This window comes from Anabrus simplex, chromosome 1 (assembly GCF_040414725.1).
Source record: "Anabrus simplex isolate iqAnaSimp1 chromosome 1, ASM4041472v1, whole genome shotgun sequence".
Taxonomy (NCBI): Eukaryota; Metazoa; Arthropoda; class Insecta; order Orthoptera; family Tettigoniidae; genus Anabrus; species Anabrus simplex.
In genome coordinates this window covers 622,473,830-622,496,594 of record NC_090265.1, presented here as the reverse complement: position 1 = coordinate 622,496,594, position 22,765 = coordinate 622,473,830, and the positions used below count along the sequence as shown (strand labels likewise).

At 39.9% G+C, this 22,765-nt stretch overlaps 1 protein-coding gene across 1 annotated transcript in view; it reads right to left on the bottom strand.

Moving 5' to 3' along the window:
• Nucleotides 1-22,765, bottom strand: part of LOC136882316 (popeye domain-containing 2) — a 154,920-nt gene that overhangs the window by 94,616 nt on the left and 37,539 nt on the right. Inside the window, exon 5 of the mRNA XM_068229162.1 lies at nt 15,704-15,816. Within this exon, the coding sequence (XP_068085263.1) occupies nt 15,704-15,816 (113 nt within the window). The remainder of the gene's footprint in view (nt 1-15,703; nt 15,817-22,765) is intronic.

The window sequence follows — 22,765 nt, the reverse complement described above, 5'->3', positions numbered from 1 at the left end:
CTTATCATTATTAAAGACAGAAGGAAGAGAGAACAACATTTGGATAACGATAAATATGGCTTGAGAACACTGAAAGGAGCTAGGAGGCTATATTAGCATTACTTCAAATTTTGGAAATAAGGATAGAAGTCAACAGGAAAACTTATGTGGCATTTATTGACTTGGAATAAGCCTTCGATAATGTTGAGTAGAAATTGCTTTCTCAAGTAATGGGGAATATGGGACTTGACTGGAAAGATAGGCGCCTTATTCTGAATGTAAATCTCAAACCACGGAAGTTAATATTAATGGCACTACAAGAGAAGAAAAATGAGAAGAGGAGTACGATAAGGTTGTCCACTGTCACCATATTTCTGTAACCTGTTCATAGCAAATGCAGTTAGAGAAACGAAACAGCGTACTAAAGGGGTGAATTTTAATGCCATTCATGTGCACAGTATCCGCTTTGCAGATGATATTGCAAGGTGAGGTAATTCAGAAAAGGTTATGAGTAAGATGCTAAGAACATTCAACAAACCCTTAGAAACATTTAAGCTAAAAATAAATACAAACAAAACAAAATTAATGATAGTAGACAAAAGAATCCTTCAGGTTGAAAAAACTTACAATAAAATAACACACCGATAGAACAAGTCAAAGAATTCTCCTATTCGGGTAGTGTAATTACCTCTGATAACAGGTCCCATTCGGAAAAGAAAAGAATAGTGGTAGCAAAACAAGCATTCAGAAATAAGGAAAACTTATTGCTAAACAACCATCTCAGTTTGGAGATCAGAAAATCATTCCTCAAGACCTTTGTTTGGAGTGTGCTACTGTATGAATGCGAAACCTGGACATTAGGGAAACAGGAAGAAACACAACTTGACGCTGCAAAAATGTGGTTTTGGAGAAGAATTACAAAAAACAAGTCGGATGGATAAAGAAGACCTTGTTTTAAAGAAAGTAAAAGGTCGATGTTTATTAAAAACGGTAAAGAAGAGTAAAACAAAGTACCTTGGACACGTACTGAGACATGACTCTCTTCTCCAAAGGATCATTGAAGGTAAAGTACTGGGAAAGAGATCCAGGGGAAGACCAGGATGTCATACATCAGGAACTCCGTCGGTGAACTGGCATGTGGTTCATATTGCAACATGAAGAGGCTAGCAGAAGATCGTCAGATTTGGCTACAGCAACAAGGCATTGCCTTTAGTAAATGATGATGGATGATGAACATACAGGGGTATGCATTCCTTTTAACATTTCAGAAAATTGAATCCGCTTCAACAAATTCATCTTCACACACTACCAAAGTCGAAAGATGTCAATAGAGACAGTAAGCAGAAGAAGAAGAAGAAGAAATATATATGTAAATTTCTCCGCTGCACGCAAAAGCATAGAAACATGGATATATTTTTGGGCTTAGAAGGCGAGAGAGGGAATACAGATTGTTTGGTTGCTCCCCTCTTAGTAGCCTCTTACGACTTGCACGGACACAGAAAATGTATCCTTTCACTCCACCCACAGCGGAGACAAAATGTTCCGATAAATCGAAAGCAATATGTAGCATCATGGTCTACGTCCAACAGTATGGCAGCACACAACATTCCCATCCCATGCCACAAGATAGCTCCACCCACCAAAATAGTCGCTGATTTAGCACGCAATTTGATGGCCATAAATATCCTCAAGAACCTCGTTTATCCGGCCCTCATTAATTCGGATCTCCGGTTTATCCGGATCGAAAATAATTAAAAATGTATTTTTACTTGTACAGTATTTCTTTTACGGCGTCGACTCTTCTTGAATGTCTTTTCCGCCAAGGATAGTTAACGACAGGAATTGGAAGTAATTCGGCTACTGTCTATCAATGGTACCGTCTCGGCGTTCACCTGGAATTGAGAATGGGAAACCATGGAAAACCATTCCCAGGACGGCCGAGATGAGATTCGAACCCACACTCTTCTGAATGTAACGCACTATTAATTCACTGATGGTGAATTCGAAAAAGAAACCAGCGCTCCATCAGAAGAACAACAATGCAGCTGGACAAACTGATGGTGTATTTAGAAACCATGGCTGAAAACACACCGGCAGAACCGTTGTTAGTAAAACGTCTTCGTGATCGTGCTGCGTGCAAACGCTGTTCAAGTGTAAGACTAAAAAAAACTCGCACATTATTTTAGTCCATAAAACAGAGTCGTAAATGTACGAAAAGTCTTCTGATATTTTTTGTGCAATTGAAAACAGGTATTACTATACAACTTATATTCATAGATTATATAACATGTACTGTATTTGTTAGTTTTTAAGTGTTTTCAGGTTTATCCGGATTTTCGATAATCCGGATCGGTTCCGGTCCCACTTAATCCGGATAAACGAGGTTCTTGTGTACTATGAGAAAACATCTACTCCCCTTCGGTGAAGATAACCATGTGTAGTGGCTTTCCTGTGACCTAGACGAAACAGCAGCCAAAGACAGTGGAAACTCGTTTAAAATATTTGCACCTACTGTAGGCTATACAGTATAGAAGGCAGTGCTCTGGCACACGATAATAGCGTAAGGGAGATGATGACGAAGACTGGTTGCCTGGTTAAAACAGTGGCGGTTTTCTGTCCACGTAAACTGATAACGCTAATTCCTGATAGACCTCCATCCATAAAAACATATCTATAATAATAACAATCATACTCATCGTATGGCCTCAACTACCATGTACAGAAATTTTAAGTTGATGCCATATAATCATGTTGCTCCTCAACTTCGACGTTCCATTTTACTTTACCAGATGGCAGAGTGACACGGAACTCCTTTGGGGGACCTATGACTGAATTTTTAATTAATTTGTATTGTGAACACCAAATGTGTCACCAGAGATGTTTCACATGCCAACAAAATGGCGCCGATATCATCATCTTCTTCCGCTGCTTCTCCTACCCGGTTTCATGGTGGAATGCCCTTTCTGACACGAACTCCATGTGGAGGGACGTATTCACTACTCCGTACTTCTGTGGTATTCGGTAGTGTTGTGTGTTGCGTGTACTGTAAATAAGAAGAAGTATATTCGGACGAACACAATCATCCAGTGTCCGAATCAGAGAAATTAACTATGCGCGGTAAAAAACCGAATCGGCCGGAATCAAACCTGGGACCCTCTGAACCGAAGACCGAGACGCTCACCAATCAGCCAAGGAGCCAGACGTCATTTCATAATCAAAACATAGACATTTTGAGACAAGAAAGTATTTCGTAACCGAGCAAGTAGCTGCACGGTTTGAGTCACGTAACAATCAGTTTGCATTCTGAGATAGTAAATTCGAACCCCCACTGTCGGTAGCCCTGAAGATGGTTTTTCGCGGTTTCCTATTTTCACACCAGGAAAATGCTGGGGGCTGCACCTTAATTAACGCCGCACCATTTCCTTCGCCTCCTAGCCCTTTCCTATCCCAGCGTCGTCATGAGATCTACAGTATCTGTGCCGTTGCGATGTAAAGCCAATTGTAAACAAAAAGTCTTTCGTGTATTCAAGATCTGGGCAGAGACATGAATAATCAGGCCATATCCAACGAAACCTGTGAAGGATTCGACATAAACTATGCGGCACAGAACGACAGTGATACGTGATGATACAAGACTGGACAAAGGTGTCAATCCCTTCCAAGGATGCACGTCAACGAACAAATGGAAAAATACCACTAAGACTGAATCCAGCTAGTTGTTGCCTTTTTGTCGCAAAGATACTTGAAAATCCTTTTTGTTAATCTGGAATCATCCATTCTGTAAATATTGTGAAAAAATTGTGTATAAATTGTGTATAAATTGTGAACAGAGAGAAGCCATCAAGATGGCAAACGTGCTTTTCTTTCATTTTCTCGTTTTCCGTTCTTTTACTATTTACTTTACGTCGCAACGACATAGATAGGTTTTATAGCGACGATGGGATACGAAATGGCTAGAAGTAGGGAGGAAGCGACCGAGGCCTTAATTAAGGTACAGCCCCAGCATTTGCCTGGTGTGAAAATAGGAATCTACAGAAAACCATCTTCAGCGTTGCTGACAATGGGATTCGAACTCACTATCTGCCGAATGCAAGCTGATAGGTACGTGAATCAAACCACGCAGTCACCCGCTCAGTGCAAATGTTTGTTCTGTCCTCTCTGTGTTAGGCAGGTCTCAGGACAATACTTTCTGTCGGCACTGCCACATAGTGCACGAAACATTTGCATATATCCCGGCCATCTGCCCCACACGGAAGAGCTGAGAAACCACCACAGAATGCCACATGATCACGAACTCTCTGAGAGATTACAGCTTTTTACAGTTCACGAGAAAGTCTCCAGTCTGGGAACCGATGAGAGTAACTGGCGTAAAGACATGATAGTCTTTCAATTTGTCAGCAAACGTGGGATCATTTTAGACCCTTTGATACGCTTCAAAAACTCAGATCGGTCAACTAGATGAAGTAGACGCCGAGAAGAGATGCATTTACCAGACAACTGCATCCTTCTATAAAACTAGAGTTGGGAAGTAATTGAGTGATAGTAATCGAATTATTTGTAACGAATAAGTCATTTCTACTTGTAATCGATACTTTTAACAAAATGCAGTTTTTACTCGTAATTAGCTTCATGTCCGCCTCTGTGGTGTAGTGGTTAATGTGATTAGCGGCCACGCCCGGAGGTCCGGGTTCCACTCCCGTCTCTGCCACGAAATTTGAAACATGGGGCGAGGACTGGAACGGGGTCAACTCAGCCCCGGGAGGTCAAATGAGTAGAAGGGGGTTCAATTCCCACCTCAGCCATCCTCGAAGTGGTTTCCCGAGGTTCCCACTTCTTCTCCGGGCAAATGCTGGGATGATACCTTTCTTTCTTTCTTTCTTTCTTTCTTTCTTTCTTTCTTTCTTTCTTTCTTTCTTTCTTTCTTCCTTGCCTATCCCTTCCAATCTATCCATCCCCAACAAGGCCCCTGTTCAGTATAGCAGGAAAGGCCACCCGGACGAGGTACTGTTCCTCATTCCCAGTTGTATCCCACGACCAATTTAGAAAGTTCCAAGGCAGCATGTTTAGTCCCGCTTAGTGATGATAGCCACTGTCTCTGTGCTAAAAGAACACAAAGTGAAGTAAAAGCTTTTTCCTTGCAAACTTTTGTGTCAACCCATCCCCATACGAAAAAAAGGATGTCAGTAATTTCCTGAAGGCTCGTGTTATGTGAAGTAATTTTACTGATTATTTAATTGAAAAAGTAATTGTAATTGCGTAAAATATTTCTCAGGTAACTGCATTTCAACCCAATTACGTTTATTCTTACTTTATACAAAACTGTATAAAACATTATAAGACTTTATTTCTATCTATGGACTCACAGTTTTAGCTCATGCATCGATATCCAACCTTCTTGTACAATATTTGGAAAAAATAATAATTTTATGACATCACAATACGAATACTTAACCAGTTGTGACCGTAAGGAATTCGTATTTACATGCAGGTTTCATGCCTTTTTCACGTATACTTCGCAACTGATTAGTATTGTCCTGTCCTACTCCATGGCTAAATGGGTAGCGTCTTGGCCTATGGTTCAAGAGATCCCGGTTTCGATTCTCGGTTGGGTCGGGGATTTTTAACCTTCATTGGTTAATTCCGATGGTTCGGTGGCTCTGTGTGTGTGTGGGGGGGGGGTGAGTGAATGTGGTGTGTGTGGGGGGGTGCCGTCTTCAGCATTATAATTCATCGTAGATAGAGCCCCATTCTCACAGACGCACGAGTCGCCTATCAGGCGTCAATTCCAAAGACCTGCACCAGGTCTTTCCGGAGGCCATACGACATAATAATAATAATAATAATAATAATAATAATAATAATAATAATAATAATAATAATAATAATAATAATAATAATAATACCCTCACTACTACTGATAATAATAATAATAATAATAATAATAATAATAATAATAATAATAATAATAATAATAATAATAATAATAATACAGATGCCTTCTCTCTCAGAAAATTAGCGCCCATCATAGAGTAATTTTCCCTGTTTTATGTTCCCCATGTCAGAGTCACTGCATCGGGTATTGTTATTATTATTATTACTACTATTATTATTATTATTATTATTATTATTATTATTATTATTATTATTATTATTTCCGATGAGGTCTGCTAAGGAACACGTGCCAATTTCAATTCAGTTCTTCATACTTTGTTGTTTTCTCTTCCGCTCCTTCCAATATTCTTTCATCCTTTCACTATGCTGTTTCCTTCTGTCCTCGGACCACTTCGTACCAGGCTTCTTGTTCAATCTTCCTCGGAATCTTTCCATACTTACTACCCTCTTTCTAAACATTTATCTGTCCATAGTTTCTTCTTCTCTTATGTTATTTCTTTCTAAGTCTTTCTTTACTTCTTGAATCCAGCTAGTTGTTGCCTTTTTGTCCCAAAGGTACTTGAAAATCTTTTATGTTAATCTGGAATCATCAATTCTGTAAATATGTTCGAAAAATTGCAATTTCCCTTTTATGGTTTCTGTTATGTTTTCTATGTTCCTGTATATTTCATCATTATATCTTAATTTCCATACTTCTGTTGTTTTCACAGGGCCTAAGATTTTTCTCATGATTCTCCTTTCTAGTACCTCAAGTTTATATAATCTATAGTTTAGTACCAGGCATTCACTTGCATATAAGCATTCCGGTTTCACCATTGTAGTGTAGTGCCTTATTTTAAGATTTTAGATAGACACATTTTGTTATAAAAATTCTTTGTGACACCATATGCTCTTTCCATCGTGTGTACCCTTTCTTCTACTGCAGATTTGTATAAACCATTTTCTTGAATTCAGTGGCGGCTCGTGATGATAAAAATGGGTGGGGCACATTCAACATATCAGGAACACTAGGAATCGATTAAATCAATTAAATTAATCTTACCTTTTTATTTCTTGTATATCAGCTCGATTCTCCTGTCTTTGGCAGTAGCAAATTCTTCAGTTACTCGATTATTGAAGTCCGGTATGGAATGTACCATCTTCTTCTCGATCGATAACATCGCCAGTGCATTCAACCTCTCATTCCCCATGGAACTTCGCAAAAATGTCTTTATTCTTTTCAGAGTGGAGAATGACCGTTCAGATTCAACAGTCGTCATTGGTATGGTGACAATTATTTTTGAAACAATCATACACTCGGAAAATGTTCGTGTCATTCCATTTTCATAGAAAAATTGCAAAAGAGGCAAAGCACCGAATGCACGGCGAAGATTTTCACGACTGTACAAAACTTCTAATTCGGTTCGCAATTTTGGACCGTTTATCGCAGGATACAGCTTCAGCGTCGTCTGGAAGTCATGCTCAGGGAATGAATTGCAGTACTGCGGAAAGTTATCTACTGAAAAAAAGCTTAGATGCACACAGATGATCAGTGAAATGAAATCTATCATTGATGCTACTTATAATAACATCACAAACTTCCACGGCTGCCAGCCTATTGGTTGAACTGTTTGCATGATCAACGCATTGTCGTTTTCTCAGTGGCTCTATTGAAAGGCTTTCTTCCGTTTCGTAGAGTTGGCGAACATTGGCTATCGCATTAACAAAATTTGTGACAAACTCTCTCATCTTCACAGCATCAATGTCTCTTTTCTGAATGCAATCAAAGAATATTGCAACATGTGGCATAATCTTGTGATAGAAATTAAGCCAGTAGGTGAACTGAGGATCATTCGGAGTTCGAACAAATCCCGTAGCTTCAGTGGAAGATTTCCTGTCACTTGTTCCGTGGTCTCTGATATCTTCAAAACATTTTAGCAAATTATCACGATGTTCATAAATAGTGTTTACAGTACGATGTTGAAAATACCATCGTGTAGGTGGAACACTGCCTAACTTCTTATGAACTGACTCGATCAGGTAATCCATTCTTTTCGGAGATCTTGAAAAAAAAGTCCCTATACCTTGCAAGTCCTGAAAAAATATTTTGCTGTGCGAGGATGAAGATGTCGCTTTCTGAAGAATAAGATTGCCTTGATGCGCGTAGCAGTGAATATAATTTGCGTTGGGATATTTTTCTTTGATAAAACACTGAACCCCGCCCTTCTGACCGCTCATAACTGATGCTCCATCATATGTTTGACAGACTAACTTTTTAGGGAATTTTTCTACTCCAATTTCACGCAACTGTTCAAGAATTGTCGCTGCTACACCGCCGGCACTTCTATCACTGATCCCGAAATAACCCCAGAAACTTTCAAACAATTTCCCTTCGATCTGGTACCTCAAAATTATTGATAAAAGTGTTCTGCATTAATTGTCTGTAGTTTCATCAGCCTGGATGGATACAAAGTCTACATCTCCTATTTCTGATACCATATGCTTCCTACAAACAGCCAACATTGCTTCCAAAAGTTCATTTTGAACGGCCTTGGACGTTCCCTTAAACACACTTGAATTTTCTAAGTGGTCCTTCAAAACATTGTCAAGAGCAGCGGTGTAATTAATCAGTCCTTTAAAAACACCAGGGTTATCTGAATCCTCTTTCTCGTCTTGACCACGCAAAGCCAACTCAAATTCCCCACAAAATTTAATAGCATCAATGATACGCGACAAAATATATCTATTTTTGTCTACAAGCTCGTTGTGCTTTCGGATAGACACCCTATATCCATCATCGAGTTGCAACCTGATGTCAGCCTTGCCCAATACGGCAAAACTCATTTCGTTATCTAAATGAGTTTTCGACAAACAATGTTTCTTGCTCTTTTCTGGTGATGTTTTAAGTCTTTCACTCCCGTTTTTGTCCATGTTTCTTCTCCGCCGAATAATATACACGGGAAGCAAAACAGCGAATCACTTAATGGACAACCACACAGCCATTCCCACTTTTCGTACACGTTCTTATTAAAACTGCGATTGTAGGTTCTATTTTTATCTTTGAACACTTGATTTATGCTAAGCTCTGGCCTTGGTCGGCCCATTTCTTTAGCTAATAATCTGTTTTCATAATTAAGAGATTTTGTTTGTAAGTAGCTCACCTGATTCATTTTAAAAACACGTATGCTAGCACAGGAATACACTCAGATAAATCACACTAATATTCACACACTTTTCAGACTTACAATGAACATCGACACCGATGGAGACTATTACTCTAACAGACGTACAAGGTAAGCATAGGCTTGCTTTTGCGCGCGTTAATAATACATATGCCGACAAGAAAGTGCAGCTGGGTGCTATCTAGTAGGCTGTAGGAGAAGTAAGTTCAAAATACGATCTAGCGCTGAAGTGTCAAGTCGTAGAAATACTGTGACCGGGTCAAAGGAATTTGCCATAACCCCCTTTACCCCTCACAGCTCGCAGAATGAGGGGATGATGTTCAGGTATAAGAACGAGTCGGTCCCATCCGGGATTAGACCTTTACAATGTTGCCTAGTTTAGTCCAGGGCTGCTAGAACAAGAACAACCATGGTAAATCATAGCCACTTGAACTCACTGAAGGTGGTCGTGACAGTAATCGTGCATAATGTTGTTCTGATTTATAATAGTTTTAATCGGTGGAGGGGCACGTGACCATGTGACCTAAAGGCAGAACCGCGCCTGCTTGAATTGTTTCTCCCAGGTATTTGAATTTCGTTACTCTTTCCACTGGACCAATATCTGTTGCCAAAAAGTTTGGAGCATTCTTGATGTTTGTAATAAATTTTGTTTTTTTCTACGGAGATTCTCAAACCTGTCTTGTGGACTATTTCTTCCAAGAGATTGATTTGTGTTGTTGCACTTATTAGGTTTTCTGACAATATAGCGAAATCGTCTGCAAATGCTAGGCAATTTATTTCAATGCCTTTGTTTTTTCTCCCCAAAGTTACCAGCAAAATGTTATGCTCTTTAAGCTTTACGTTCCAAATTCTTACAATTTTCTCTAGAACACAGTTGAATAGAAGGGGTGACAGACAGTCACCTTGCCGTACCCCTGTATTTATCTTCGTAGGTTTGGATATCTCACCCATAAGTTTCACCTTTGAAATTGTGTCAGTAAGGGTTTCACGTATTAGATTTGCCAATTTAGTTTTCACTCCAAGTTCACGAATTGTTTTATCTATGGTTTCTCTATCAACCGAGTTAAAGGCCTTTTAAAAATCTACAAAAGTCACAACAATGTCTTTTGAATTCAGTATCCTGTGCCGAATTATGGATTTTAAGTTAAATTTCTGAACAAAATCTACCTTTTCGAAATCCAGCTTGATACTCACCCAGTTGCTTGTCAAGTGATGTTTCTACTCTATTCAACAATAATTTTGAGAATACCTTGTATGCAATTTGCAGAAGAGAGATGCCTCTATAGTTATCAACCTTTTGTTTGTCCCCTTTTTTATGCATTGGGTGTATTAGAACCACTTTCCATTCTTCTGGAATCTTCTCTGTTCTCCAAATATCTTCAAAGATTAACTGCAGCTCTTCAATGATTTTTGACTGAGACCATTTCAAAAGTTCATCTATTATATAGCCTTCTCCACTACCTTTATTATTTTTCAGATTGTTAATTACTACTTTAATTTCTTCAGCAGTGGGTGGTATATCTTCTTCCAGATTTTCAGTTGTTTGAGAGAATTCCAACTTATGGTCGGGTTCGGGGCAGTTTAAAAGTTGATCAAAGTGCTTCGCAAGCTTTCCACAATTCTCAGCATTGCTTAGGCAAAGTCTACCATTTTCATCTCTGAAGCATATGCTAGGTGCTTGATACCCCTTTAACTGACTCTTAAAAGTCTGGTAGAAGTTTCGCGAGTTATTTTTAACTAAGCTGTCTTGCAGGTCAATAATTTGTGATTTTTCGAAAGTTCCTTTAACTCCCCTTATTATTCCAGCAATGTCTTTCCTTTGCTGTTTGAATTGGTCATAGTGCTCAGTCTTTCCAGAGGATTTAAACTTTTTCCATTGTTTTATTCTCTCTTGTAATGCATCTTCACATATGTGATTCCACCAAGGTTTCTTTTTAGGTTTGACTAGCCCAAATGTTTTCTGGGCTGCATTGGTTATTTCTTTAGATAAATCTTGCCACTTCCCATGATAAGATACTTTTATTTCTTCAAGAATTGTGTAATTTGAAGTCTATTTGTGTTATATTTGTTTACTCTTTCCCTTCTTCTGTGATTTCTGTTGAGTAAGAATTTTAGTTTGATTTTAGATAAGTAGTGATCGGAATCAAATTCTCTTCTTCTTACTACCTTGACATTCATAATTTCTTTCATGTTTCTTATGGATATAGCTACATGATCCAGTTGAAATGCACCTAGTAATGGATTTGGAGAAATCCATGTTTTAGCTTTCCTTGGCAATTTCTTGAAGAAAGTTGACATTAACTTAAGCTGAAAATTTTTACAGAGGGTAATTAATCTCATTCCATTAATGTTTGTTCATTGGTGTGCAGCATATTCTCCCACTATTGGTCTATAAATTATCTCTCCTCCTACTTGGGCATTGAAATCTCCAAGTAATATCCCCACATTTGATTTTGGAATTTTAGATAATTCATCATCCAGGAGTGTCCAGAATTCCTCTACTTTATTTGGGTTCTTTTTGTCGTCTTCATTTATTGGTGCATGACAGTTAATAAAAATATGTTTATTTTTATTTTTCCAGTTCGTTGTTAAAAGAGATATCCGTTCCTAGCGGGATTTGAATTCAATTACATTGTCTAATAATCTTTTATGGACTTAAAAGGCTGTTCCCAAGAGTGGCATTCCTTTCATAATTTTAATCGCAGGTTTACCTTTAAAGATTCGATAATCTTTTGTTTCTGTCACATTCTCATCCAAAAATCTCGTCTCTTGTACTGCTAAGATTAGAATTTCGTTTCTATCTGGAAGTTCTAATTCCTTCTGTTTACCAACCTTCAACAAAGAAATTATTATTATTATTATTATTATTATTATTATTATTATTATTATTATTATTATTATTATTACTGCAATGCCATCGTGTGGAGATTTGCGCAAGGAAAATACTATAATAATAATAATAATAATAATAATAATAATAATAATAATAATAATAATAATAATAATAATAATAATAACCAAAAAGTTATTCGATTACCTGCGGAGCAAGAAGACGACAAGAAATGCGTAAAGATCTAGAGAAGTTCAACATCCAGGAAGTTCAGATGTTAGACAGTAAAACATTTAGGACCATGTTTCAAAATTTGGAAGGGTTTCAAGTCGAAATAACTACAAAGAGGGGAAGAGCCTGGATGGATGAACAAAAGAAACAGCATAGCGCCCATATTATTATTATTATTATTATTATTATTATTATTATTATTATTATTATTATTATTATTATTATTATTATTATTATTATTATTATAGATAATGAGCGAATTTCCATACATTATTTCAACGAGCCGAACACATCTTCTAGCTCGTAAGCTCAGTAGGAAGAGTTGCATAAATAATAGAGGTTTCAAAGAACCGTGCCCCTAATATTCATGCAAGCTTTTAAACAGGAACGTCGTGCGGCCTAGAAGAAGCTTTCTGTAATCTAAGCTAGTACTGATTTAAAATCCCCTCACTACTACTACTAGGCCTACTAATAATATTAATACAAATGCTGTTTCTTCACAGAAAATTAGTGCCCATCATGGAGCAATTTTTCCTGTTTTGTGTTTCCCACGTCAGTCACTACATCGTAAATGTCGATCCACTCACGGAGATTCCGTGCCAAGGATAATCTTATCCGCCCGCGTTCACGTTTTCCTTCCATATCAGGCTGCGTGAGTCAAATAGGTAGATTTGACCGAAATAGGCTGATTTCCTGTATTTTACAAGTGCTAAGTCTCCAGCACTCTACCGTCCGAGCGACTCAGTCGGTCTTCCGCGTCTTATGGAACATGGCCGAAAGAATGCAGATCCGTTGATGATATCCGTAAATTCGTTTTTTATTATTATTTAAGTTATTGTTGCATGCTTTTCAGATAAGCTGAGTGTTAATTTTGTCATTTCCGGTGTAATTATTTTCCGCAATGGGTGGCTTTTAAATATCTTATTTATTTCTAAAAGTTAATTCAAGTTTGCAACAGTGCTCCAGTGGTTAGATTCTTAGTTTGATTCCAGTCTCTGTCCCGTATTTCAGACAATAAGGAGGACTGGAAATGAAAGTATTTAGCATCAGGTGAAGTAGGGCAACATACCACACTCGGTCATCCAAGAGATTTTCACTCGGTTCCTCATATCACCTGAAGTTGTACGTCACAGTGGTGGCTTATTTAAAACTGGTATTTGTCAATTAGCCCATGATTAATCATTTACTCAGCTGTACTTTAATGTTTAATAATATACACAGACAGACAGGCACACTAACAGACGAACTGATGTGTGTGGGTCTTAAGAGTACCGGATCTTTGTATTTCTTTCTTGTAGATATTAGAAATTAGAAACGTATTTCAAGTTAATTAAAAGCAGGACCATAGGTCTCCTTAGCTGTAACTAACTGCCACTATAACTTAAATATATCAATTAATATACAAACATCTAATAACAAATAACAGAACACATAAAAGAAAGTAAAATACATTTTTCACGAAAATGAAAATCTACAGCCTGTTTCTAGTCTCTCCACCGGATCAGGAATGCAGCTCCCATCTAGCGACGAGGATAGGAATTGTGCCGGCTGTCGAAACCTGCCGCATTCCTCAGCGGCAATGATTAATGATTGACAGATGAAATGAAATGATATTGGAGAGTGTTGCTGGAATGAAAGATGACAGGGAAAACAGAAGTACCCAGAAAAAAATATGTCCCGTCTCCGCTTTGCCCAACAAAAATCTCACATGGAGTGACTGGGATTTGAACTAGGGAACCCAGCTGTGAGAGGCCGGCGTGCTGCCGCCTGAGCCACGGAGGATCATACGTTTTCATACTGAGGATAAATTAAGATTAAAACTAAACATCGGAAATACAGGCATATCTAATAATGATGTTATTGGCTTTACGTCCCACTAACTACTATTTCGGTTTTCGGAGACGCCGAGGTGCCGAAATTTTTTCCCACAGGTGTTCTTTTACGTGCCAGTAAATATACCGACACGAGGCTGACGTATTTGAGCCCCTTCAAATACCACCAAACTGAGCCAGGTATATCTAGGAGATTATAATATTTCCTTTAATATTTCAGAAACATAGATTTTTTTTCCGTTGCACCGACATAGATCGGCCTTATGGCGACGATGGAATAGGAAAGAGCTATGAGTGGGAAAGAAACGGCCATGGCCTTAATGTACAGCCCCAGCATTTGGCCAACGGCCGTAGCCGTGTTGAAACACCGGATCCCGTGGGATCTCCGAAGTTAAGCTACATTGGGCGTGGTCAAAATTTGGATGGGTTGCCACGCGCTGTTGGTGGGCGGTAAGGGAATGGAGGAGCGGAAAGGAACTGGCCACCCTACCGCACGTAAACTCCGGCTCAGGCACACCTCTGCGGAGGTTCGGACCTGCCTTCGGGCAGAATACACCCTTACCTTATTTACACAGCATTTGCATTGTGTGAAAATGGGAATTCACGGAAAATCATCTTCAGGGATGTAGAGTTCGAACCAGCTATCTCCCGAATACAAGCTGATAGCTACGTGACCCAAACTACGTACCCAGTTGCTCGGTTTTCTTTTTTGACACTACTTAGCTATATTTCATATAGTTTAATGTAATTGTATAATTGACTGACAGTGGCAATAAACGACTGACTGCACTTGACCGCACGATGATGTGGAACCTCAAGGGTGTTAGCTGCAAACCTATTGTCCCGATCATTAAGCATGCAGCTGAATATGATCGTGTATCCCTGAGTTTCAACCACTCTGCGACATTCAGAGCTATTGTGATATAGATTTGAGTAACGTTTGATTATATTATTTGAAATGTTTGAGTCTATAATAGAGTCCAGTTTGCAAATGTCTGTATTTGGCACACGCAAAAAAAAAAAAAAAAAAAATCTAGTAAATGACTAATGTGCTCTGTTTCACATTCGGCTTTGTCACGCACCAGTGACATGAATACTATTATCTTCGTGTTGATGGCTGGGAAAGAATCCATGTCAAAATCTGAAGCGTATGATGGTGATGCCGTAATGTGTATTGATACAGATGTTAGTGAACGATGATATTTATTGTATTCAACAAACCTTAAGCGCTTTCCTAGTCTCAATTAATTAGAAATGCTTACACCAGAATAGACATCACCGTCACTGAGGTAACAATCCCTACATATGACGATCGCAGAATTGTTGACTATGCTGTCCCAAATCCAACAACAAATTAAGTTTTACCATGCAGACCATCCAATGATTCTCAACATTCCCAGGTGCAAGTAACCTACCCTGAATTTGTACGTGTCAGTCGATATCGTCCCTGTGGTTCGGAGGGAAGATTGTGCAAGAGTTTTCCGTGACTGTTGATATTACGATCATAGCCAAGGGACGTCTTGATTTACGTGGAAGCCAAACCACAGGAACGTGATATTTTGACCTTTAAAATATCATATACAATGGCCGGGATTGAAACCAAGGCGCTTTGACGAGTAGGCAGTGAAGATGTGACTCAATTACCACGCCCCTGTATTTCTCAAAATATAAAGGTCCTGTAACACGTGGTATTATTTCACGATCGTTCCTCTCTGGAATAGCGCTAGAAAATTAGCAGCCAACAAGAACTACAGACAAAATTTGCTATGACAACTCACCCAGAGTGTAGTTGAAGTTTATTTCGTCCTCGTGCTCCAATAGCGAGCTGTTCAACGTGGAACTGAAGTGAAAACCCGGAGGCCCGGGTTCGGTGGGAATCATCTTGAATATTCTGAAAAATAATTACGGCAAAATTAGTTCTCAAAATCATACATCATCAATAAAATGAACATAATATTCAGCTTTCTATAATATTACAGGACACCTTCTCTCATGAGGTCATCCTTCAAGAGGCCCCAACGGAATCTGGCATTGCTTCTACTAGTGTCAGGACCCTGACACCGAACAGTCTGTTGCGGCACGGTCTGTTATGGTTGCTAGCTCTGTACTTGAGAGACAGGCGAGTTTGAATTCCGTCGGCCATCCTCGAAATGGATTGCCGCGGTTTCCTGTTTTCCAGTCCAGGCAAATGTCACGATGGTACCGTTCTCAAGGCCATGGTCGGTTCCTTCTCATTCCTAGTACAATCGCACCTACACCCACGGACATCACTCTCACACTGCTGTATATATAGCTCACTCCCATCGGGTGTACCGGGAAAAGCTGCTACAGAACTGGGGAGACGAATATGTCCTCAGACTCTTGCGGCACTAGAAGCCACACGCTAGAAAAAAAAAGGAAAAAGGGAAAAGAAAAGAAAAATAGACCCTCCCTGACTTCCACAAACAAGCAAGCTTGTAGTTTTACATTACTGTTGATATCCTGATCATAGCCACGGGCATCCGGGAGATAGTGGGTTCGAACCCCACTGTCGGCAGCCCTGAAGATGGTTTCCCATTTTCACACCAGGCAAATGCTGGGGCTGTACCTTAATTAAGGTCACGGCCGCTTCCTTCCCATTCCTAAGCCTTTCCTGTCCCATCCTCGCCATAAGACCTATCTGTGTCGGTGCGACGTAAAGCAACTAGCATAGCCACGGCACATTTCGTTTTACGGAATCCGAACAACAGGGACATAAATTATCATTTCAAACATCCCTCTCATTGGCCGGGATTGGAACCGTGGTCACCTTAGTGAGAAGCCAGTGACTATATCACTCGGCTATCACACCTTTCCTGAATTACACCTTTCCTATCCGAGCTCCTTTGGTCAATTCTTATTTTCTTACAAAATAAAAAGTAAACCAAACCCCATGGTGCCTTGGACTACCAAGCGACCACGGCTCAACTCGAAGACCTGCACATTAGGAAATATCGTGTTGTCGGTAAGACGAATACTCTACGCCGTTGTTCTTAGCTTTGTTGACTGGAGCCGCTGTCTCACCGTCACATAGCTCCTTAATTGTAAAATGTAGGCCTCAGATCCAGGCAAAAGATCCCTGACTTGGCCGGGAATCGAACCCGGAATATCCGGGTAGGAGGCAATCACGCTACCCCTACACCACGTGGCCGGCAGTACTTTCTTACGATTCTGATTTAATTACGTTTGCGATCACTAAGGAGTTTCATTCTCATCCTTCAATCCTTCTCTTTCTTTAGCTGAGACCTTCATTCTTAGAAGGGGGTGCCTGGCCAAGGCGGTAAAGGCGTACTCGGTTCGCCCGGAAGGACGTGGGTTCGAATCCCCGTCAGGAAGTCGAAAAATTTAAGAAACGAGATTTCTACTTCCGGAGGTGCATATGGCCCTGAGGTTCACTCGGCCTACACCAAAAATGAGTACAAGGTTAATTCCTCTGGGCAAAGGCGGTCGTGCGTAAAGCTAACCACTCTACCCCATCACGTGCCGAGGTTACGAATAGTGGAAGCCTTTACCTTCCACCCCTCCAAGGGCCTTCATGACCTGTACGGAGATGACATTGCTTTGCTTTGCTTGGTTTGCTTTGCTTTGCTTGCTTCTCATTCTTATAAGGGTCAAACCTATAATTAGTGTTAAGAGGGACTGGTATCCCCTTGCTTTATCCGCTAAAACTGCAATTTCGTCGCTATAAGACCTATCTGTGTCGGTGCGACGTAAAGCCAATTGTAAAAAAAAACTGCAAATACCACCACAAGTTGGATATTTCCTAGTCATTTGTTCTTCCTTTTCAGTCCCAACAGTATCAAGTTGATAGGCTGCACGGAGCATTTTCTTGAAATTTGATTTTCGTTTTCTTTCCCAAACATTCCCATTCTTCGACGAGTCAGAATTTGTCTACTTCCTCGTTCAATTCATGCAACGAGCCACTGATAACCTCAATGTTTTGCCATTCTGATAATAAAAGCTGCCACCCCGGGTTCGATTCCTGGCTCTGCCACGAAATTTGAAAAAAGAAAGTGGTACGAGGATTTCAATGAGGTCCACTCAGCCTCGGGAGGTCAAATGAGTAGAGGAGGTTCGATTCCCACCTCAGCCATCCTCGAAGTGATTGTTCGTGGTTTTCCAAGTCTTCTCCACGAATATCAGGATGGTATCCAACTTAAGGCCACGGCGGCTTCGTTCCCACTTCCTTGCCTATCCCTTCCAATCTCCCCATCCACCATAAGGTCCCTGTTCAGCATCGCAGTTGAGGCCGCCTAGGTGAGGTACTGGTCCTCGTCCCCGGTTCTGTCCCGACCAAATGTCTCACGCTCCATGACACTGCCCTTGAGGTGGTAGAGGTGGGATCCGTCTCTGAGTCCGGGGGAAATACCAACCCTGGAGGGTAAACGGATTAAATAAATAAATAAATAAATAAATAATCAAACAACATCCCTTGAGAATTATAAACAAAAGAATTAAATTCCCTCTTGAGCATCTCGGAGGGCTACTTTTTAAAGGTATAAAGTCAGTTGATAGGGTCACTATTGAAATCCTGTACCTCTGGACAATATAACTTACATATATTTGTATGGATTAAGTAGGTAAAGCTATCTTACTTTCTGACTCAGACCGAGTTGTGATGAGCGTGAAAATAGTACACTCCCTAGGCTTTGCAAACTTAACACCGTCAAGGTTAGGAGGAATAAAAATTGACCAAGGGAGATCAGATAGCAAAAATGAAAGTGAGTAGCCTGGCATGTCTAAATAGAAACAATACCAGACTCAGCTATAGCCCCGTAGTGGTCGTCTACTCTCAACTTGAGAACCTCAGGAGAATCACCCCTTTAGGCCCCTCGTAGACTACTACATTTACAGGATACCGTGGATGTTTTCCGTTCCCGTTTCCGGACTGAGAAGAGAATAAGCGTAAACCAATGTCGGACAGGAAAAATGAAAGTCATGTGAGACTGAAGAAGTAAATGGAGGCTCAGCTAGCGATCCGACGGTGACTAGTACAAATGTAAGAATAATAATTTAATAATAACAACACGAAGAAGGATTTTGCAAGAAATGAACATCACACATCAAGACATCCACAATAGAACCACCTTCAGAAAAAAGTTACACACATTTAAGGGTTTCCTAGAGCCAGAAACAGCGACCAAGAAAAAACAACAGTGGACGGCTGAAAGGAAAGAAGCAGCAAGCAGGAGGATGAAGGAGTACTGGCGCCAAAGAAAATTTAAATCATGAGGAGTTATTTAAGTGGTCCACAGCTGGCCAAAATCGATAAAAGAAGAATAAGAATAAGTAGTACTACTGTATTTAATCCAGATCCTTGGCTGAATGGTCAGTGTAGTGACCTTCGGTTCAGAGGGCCCTGGGTTCGATTCTTGGTCGGGTCGGGAATTCTAACGTCTTTATACACATTTTCAATTAGAATATGGTACCCACAGAAATATGAAATAGTGAATGTATCCCTCTACATAGGATTAGTGACAGGAAAGGCATCTCCTGTAAAACTGGCCTAAATCTGTTCAAAGTGCTGACCCCAGATAACCAGAAGGAGGCTAGGAATAATAATAATAATAATAATAATAATAATAATAATAATAATAATAATAATAATAATAATAATAATAATAATAATAATAAATCCACAGCCTGTTTCCAGTCATTCGACCGGGTCAGGAATGGAATGAGTGAAGCCCCATCTAGCGGCGAGGATAGGAATTGTGCCGGTTGCCGAAGCCTGTCGCACTCCTCTGGGGCAATGATTAATGCATGACAGTTGAAATGAAATGACATTGGAGAATGTTCCTGGAATGAAGTATAATGTTAGGGAAAACCGGAGTACCCGGAGAAAAACCTGCCCCGCCTCCGCTTTGTCCAGCACAAATGTCACATGGAGTGACCGGGATTTCAACCACGGAACCCAGCGGTGAGAGGCCGGCACGTTACCACCTGAGCCACGGAGGCTCTAAATTATTATTATTATTATTATTATTATTATTATTATTATTATTATTATTATTATTATTATTATTATTATTATTATCCGGCTCTTTGCCTGAATGGTACAACGTAGTGGTCTTCGGTTCAGGGGGTTCTGGGTTCGATTCCCGGCTGGGTTGGGAGATGTTAACTTCGTCTGGTTAATTCCTCTAGCTCGAGGCTGAGTGTTTGTATTCATCTTAACACACATCTTCATTTTCATTCAACACATTACACTGCAAACAATCGCAGAAACTCACAATATTGAATACATCCCTTCACATAGGCTTGGCGTCAGGAAGGGCATTCGGTCGTAAATATGGGCTAAATACTAGGTAACTGGGGAAAGGCCAGGAAGAACAAGATTTATTATTATTATTATTATTATTATTATTATTATTATTATTATTATTATTATTATTATTATTATTATTATTATTATTATTATTCATTGAAAAAATGATAATGAAAACCTACACAACCTGTTTTCCAGTCATTGACCGGGTCAGGGATGGAATGAATGAATCAGATATAGGCTATTAGTACGATGGGGTCGCCACTCCCAAAATGATTTATTAATGACTGACAGATGCTATGAAATGATAATGGAGAGTGTTGCTGGAATGAAAGATGACAGGAAAAACCGGAGTACCCGGAGAAAAACCTGTCCCGCCTCCGCTTTGTCCAGCACAAATCTCACATGGAGTGACCGGGATTTGAACCACGGTATCCAGCGGTGAGAGGCCGACGCGCTGCCGTCTGAGCCACGGAGGCTTCTATTATTATTCATTATTCATTATTATTAACAAATCGTATAACAATGAAATAAAGCGGAAACATAAGTTGCATAAAAACAAACAATATTACAAGAAATTATAATAAACCGAACATTTTTTAATGACAGGCCTAACTAAGGAAAAGGAATTAAAAATGGTGTCATATTTCCCTTTGGGAAAATCAAATGATTAAAAATACGTATTTCACCGAGCTAGTGGTTGCGTGGTTCGGGTCACATAGCTGTCCACTGGCATTCGGGATATAATGGATTCGAACCCCGCTGTCGGCAGCCCTGGCGATGGTTTCACGTGGTTTCCCATTTCCACATCAGGCAAATGCCGGAGCTGTATTATTAATTAAGGCTACGGTCACTTCCTTCCCACTTCTAGCCCTTCCTATCGCATCATCGCCATAACTCCTATCTGTATCGGTGCGCCGCAAATCAAATTGTAAAAAAAAAAAAAAAAAAAAAAAAAAAAAAAGTTTTTTATTAAAAGAAACTCAAATTGATAACGATAAATTGATTTTCATCAACCAAACCTTTTTCTAGAGGCATTTGTATGGAATATGGAGTCAACAATAGGATTCAGTGCTTCGAAAGAAGGAAATTGTCTCAGGGCCTATGAAACTACCGCGAATGAAATAATCGCTTGAGGATGATGTGACGAGACCTCTTTGATGAAAGAACCATCCATATATCTTTCTCAGTCATGGCCAGTACTTCACATCACAGCCTGCAAGATCACATCGACCATGTGTACTCTTAACGCCCCTCTTTGATAATATGGCTCTCAGTCATGACCATCCATCAACACTTCACAACACAACCTGCACTGTTGCTAGGTAACATCGCATCACACAGTTTGTATCGCTAAATTATTCGTGACGCGAATTTTCAGATCACCTCCAGTCATAAGACATACTTATGTCAAAAAAAAAGAATACATGAAAACAAGAAGCAGGAAATGAAAATTGCTTACGAGTAGTGTAACATAATTTTACTTATACGAAGTTTACAAAAGTAACTTAAAATAACTGTTCCTCTTACAGGTACCGTTACGTAATTAGAACACAGTCACTAAGAAATCCATAGATAACAGATAACTTGAGCCACTTACCCTGCCAGCATATTATTATTATTATTATTATTATTATTATTATTATTATTATTATTATTATTATTATTATTATTATCATCATCATCATCATCTGTTTACCCTCCAGGTTTGGTTTTTCCCTCGGACTTAGCGAGGGATCCCACCTCTACCGCCTCAAGGGCAGTGTCCTGGAGCTTCAGACTCTCTTGGTCGGGGATACAACTGGGGAGTATGACCAGTACCTCGCCCAGGCGGCCTCACCTGCTATGCTGAACAGGGGCCTTGTGGAGGGATGGGAAGATTGGAAGGGATAGGCAAGGAAGAGGGAAGGAAGCGGCCGTGGCCTTAAGTTAGGTACCATCCCGGCATTCGCCTGGAGGAGAAGTGGGAAACCACGGAAAACCACTTCCAGGATGGCTGAGGTGGGAATCGAACCCACCTCTACTCAGTTGACCTCCCGAGGCTGAGTGGACCCCGTTCCAGCCCTCGTACCACTTTCCAAATTTCGTGGCAGAGCCGGGAATCGAACCCGGGCCTCCGGGGGTGGCAGCTAATCACGCTAACCACTACACCACAGAGGCGGACTATTATTATTATTATTATTATTATTATTATTATTATTATTATTATTATTATTATTATTATTATTATTATTATAATTATTATTATTACATTAATCAGCTGATGGTATATGTTGTACCGAGCTCGATTGCTGCAGTCGCTTAAGTACGGCCAGTATCCAGTATTCGGGAGATAGTGGGTTCGAACCCCACTGTCGGCAGCCTTGAAGATGGGTTTCCGTGGTTTCCCATTTTCACACCAAGAAAATGTACCACGGCTGCTTCCTTCCCACTCCTAGCCCTTTCCTGTCCCATCGTCGCCATAAGAACTATCTGTGTCGGTGCGATGTAAAGCAACTTGTGTAGGTATATATTGTTGTTTTTCTTGCTGCCAGTGCTGATAATGAACTATACA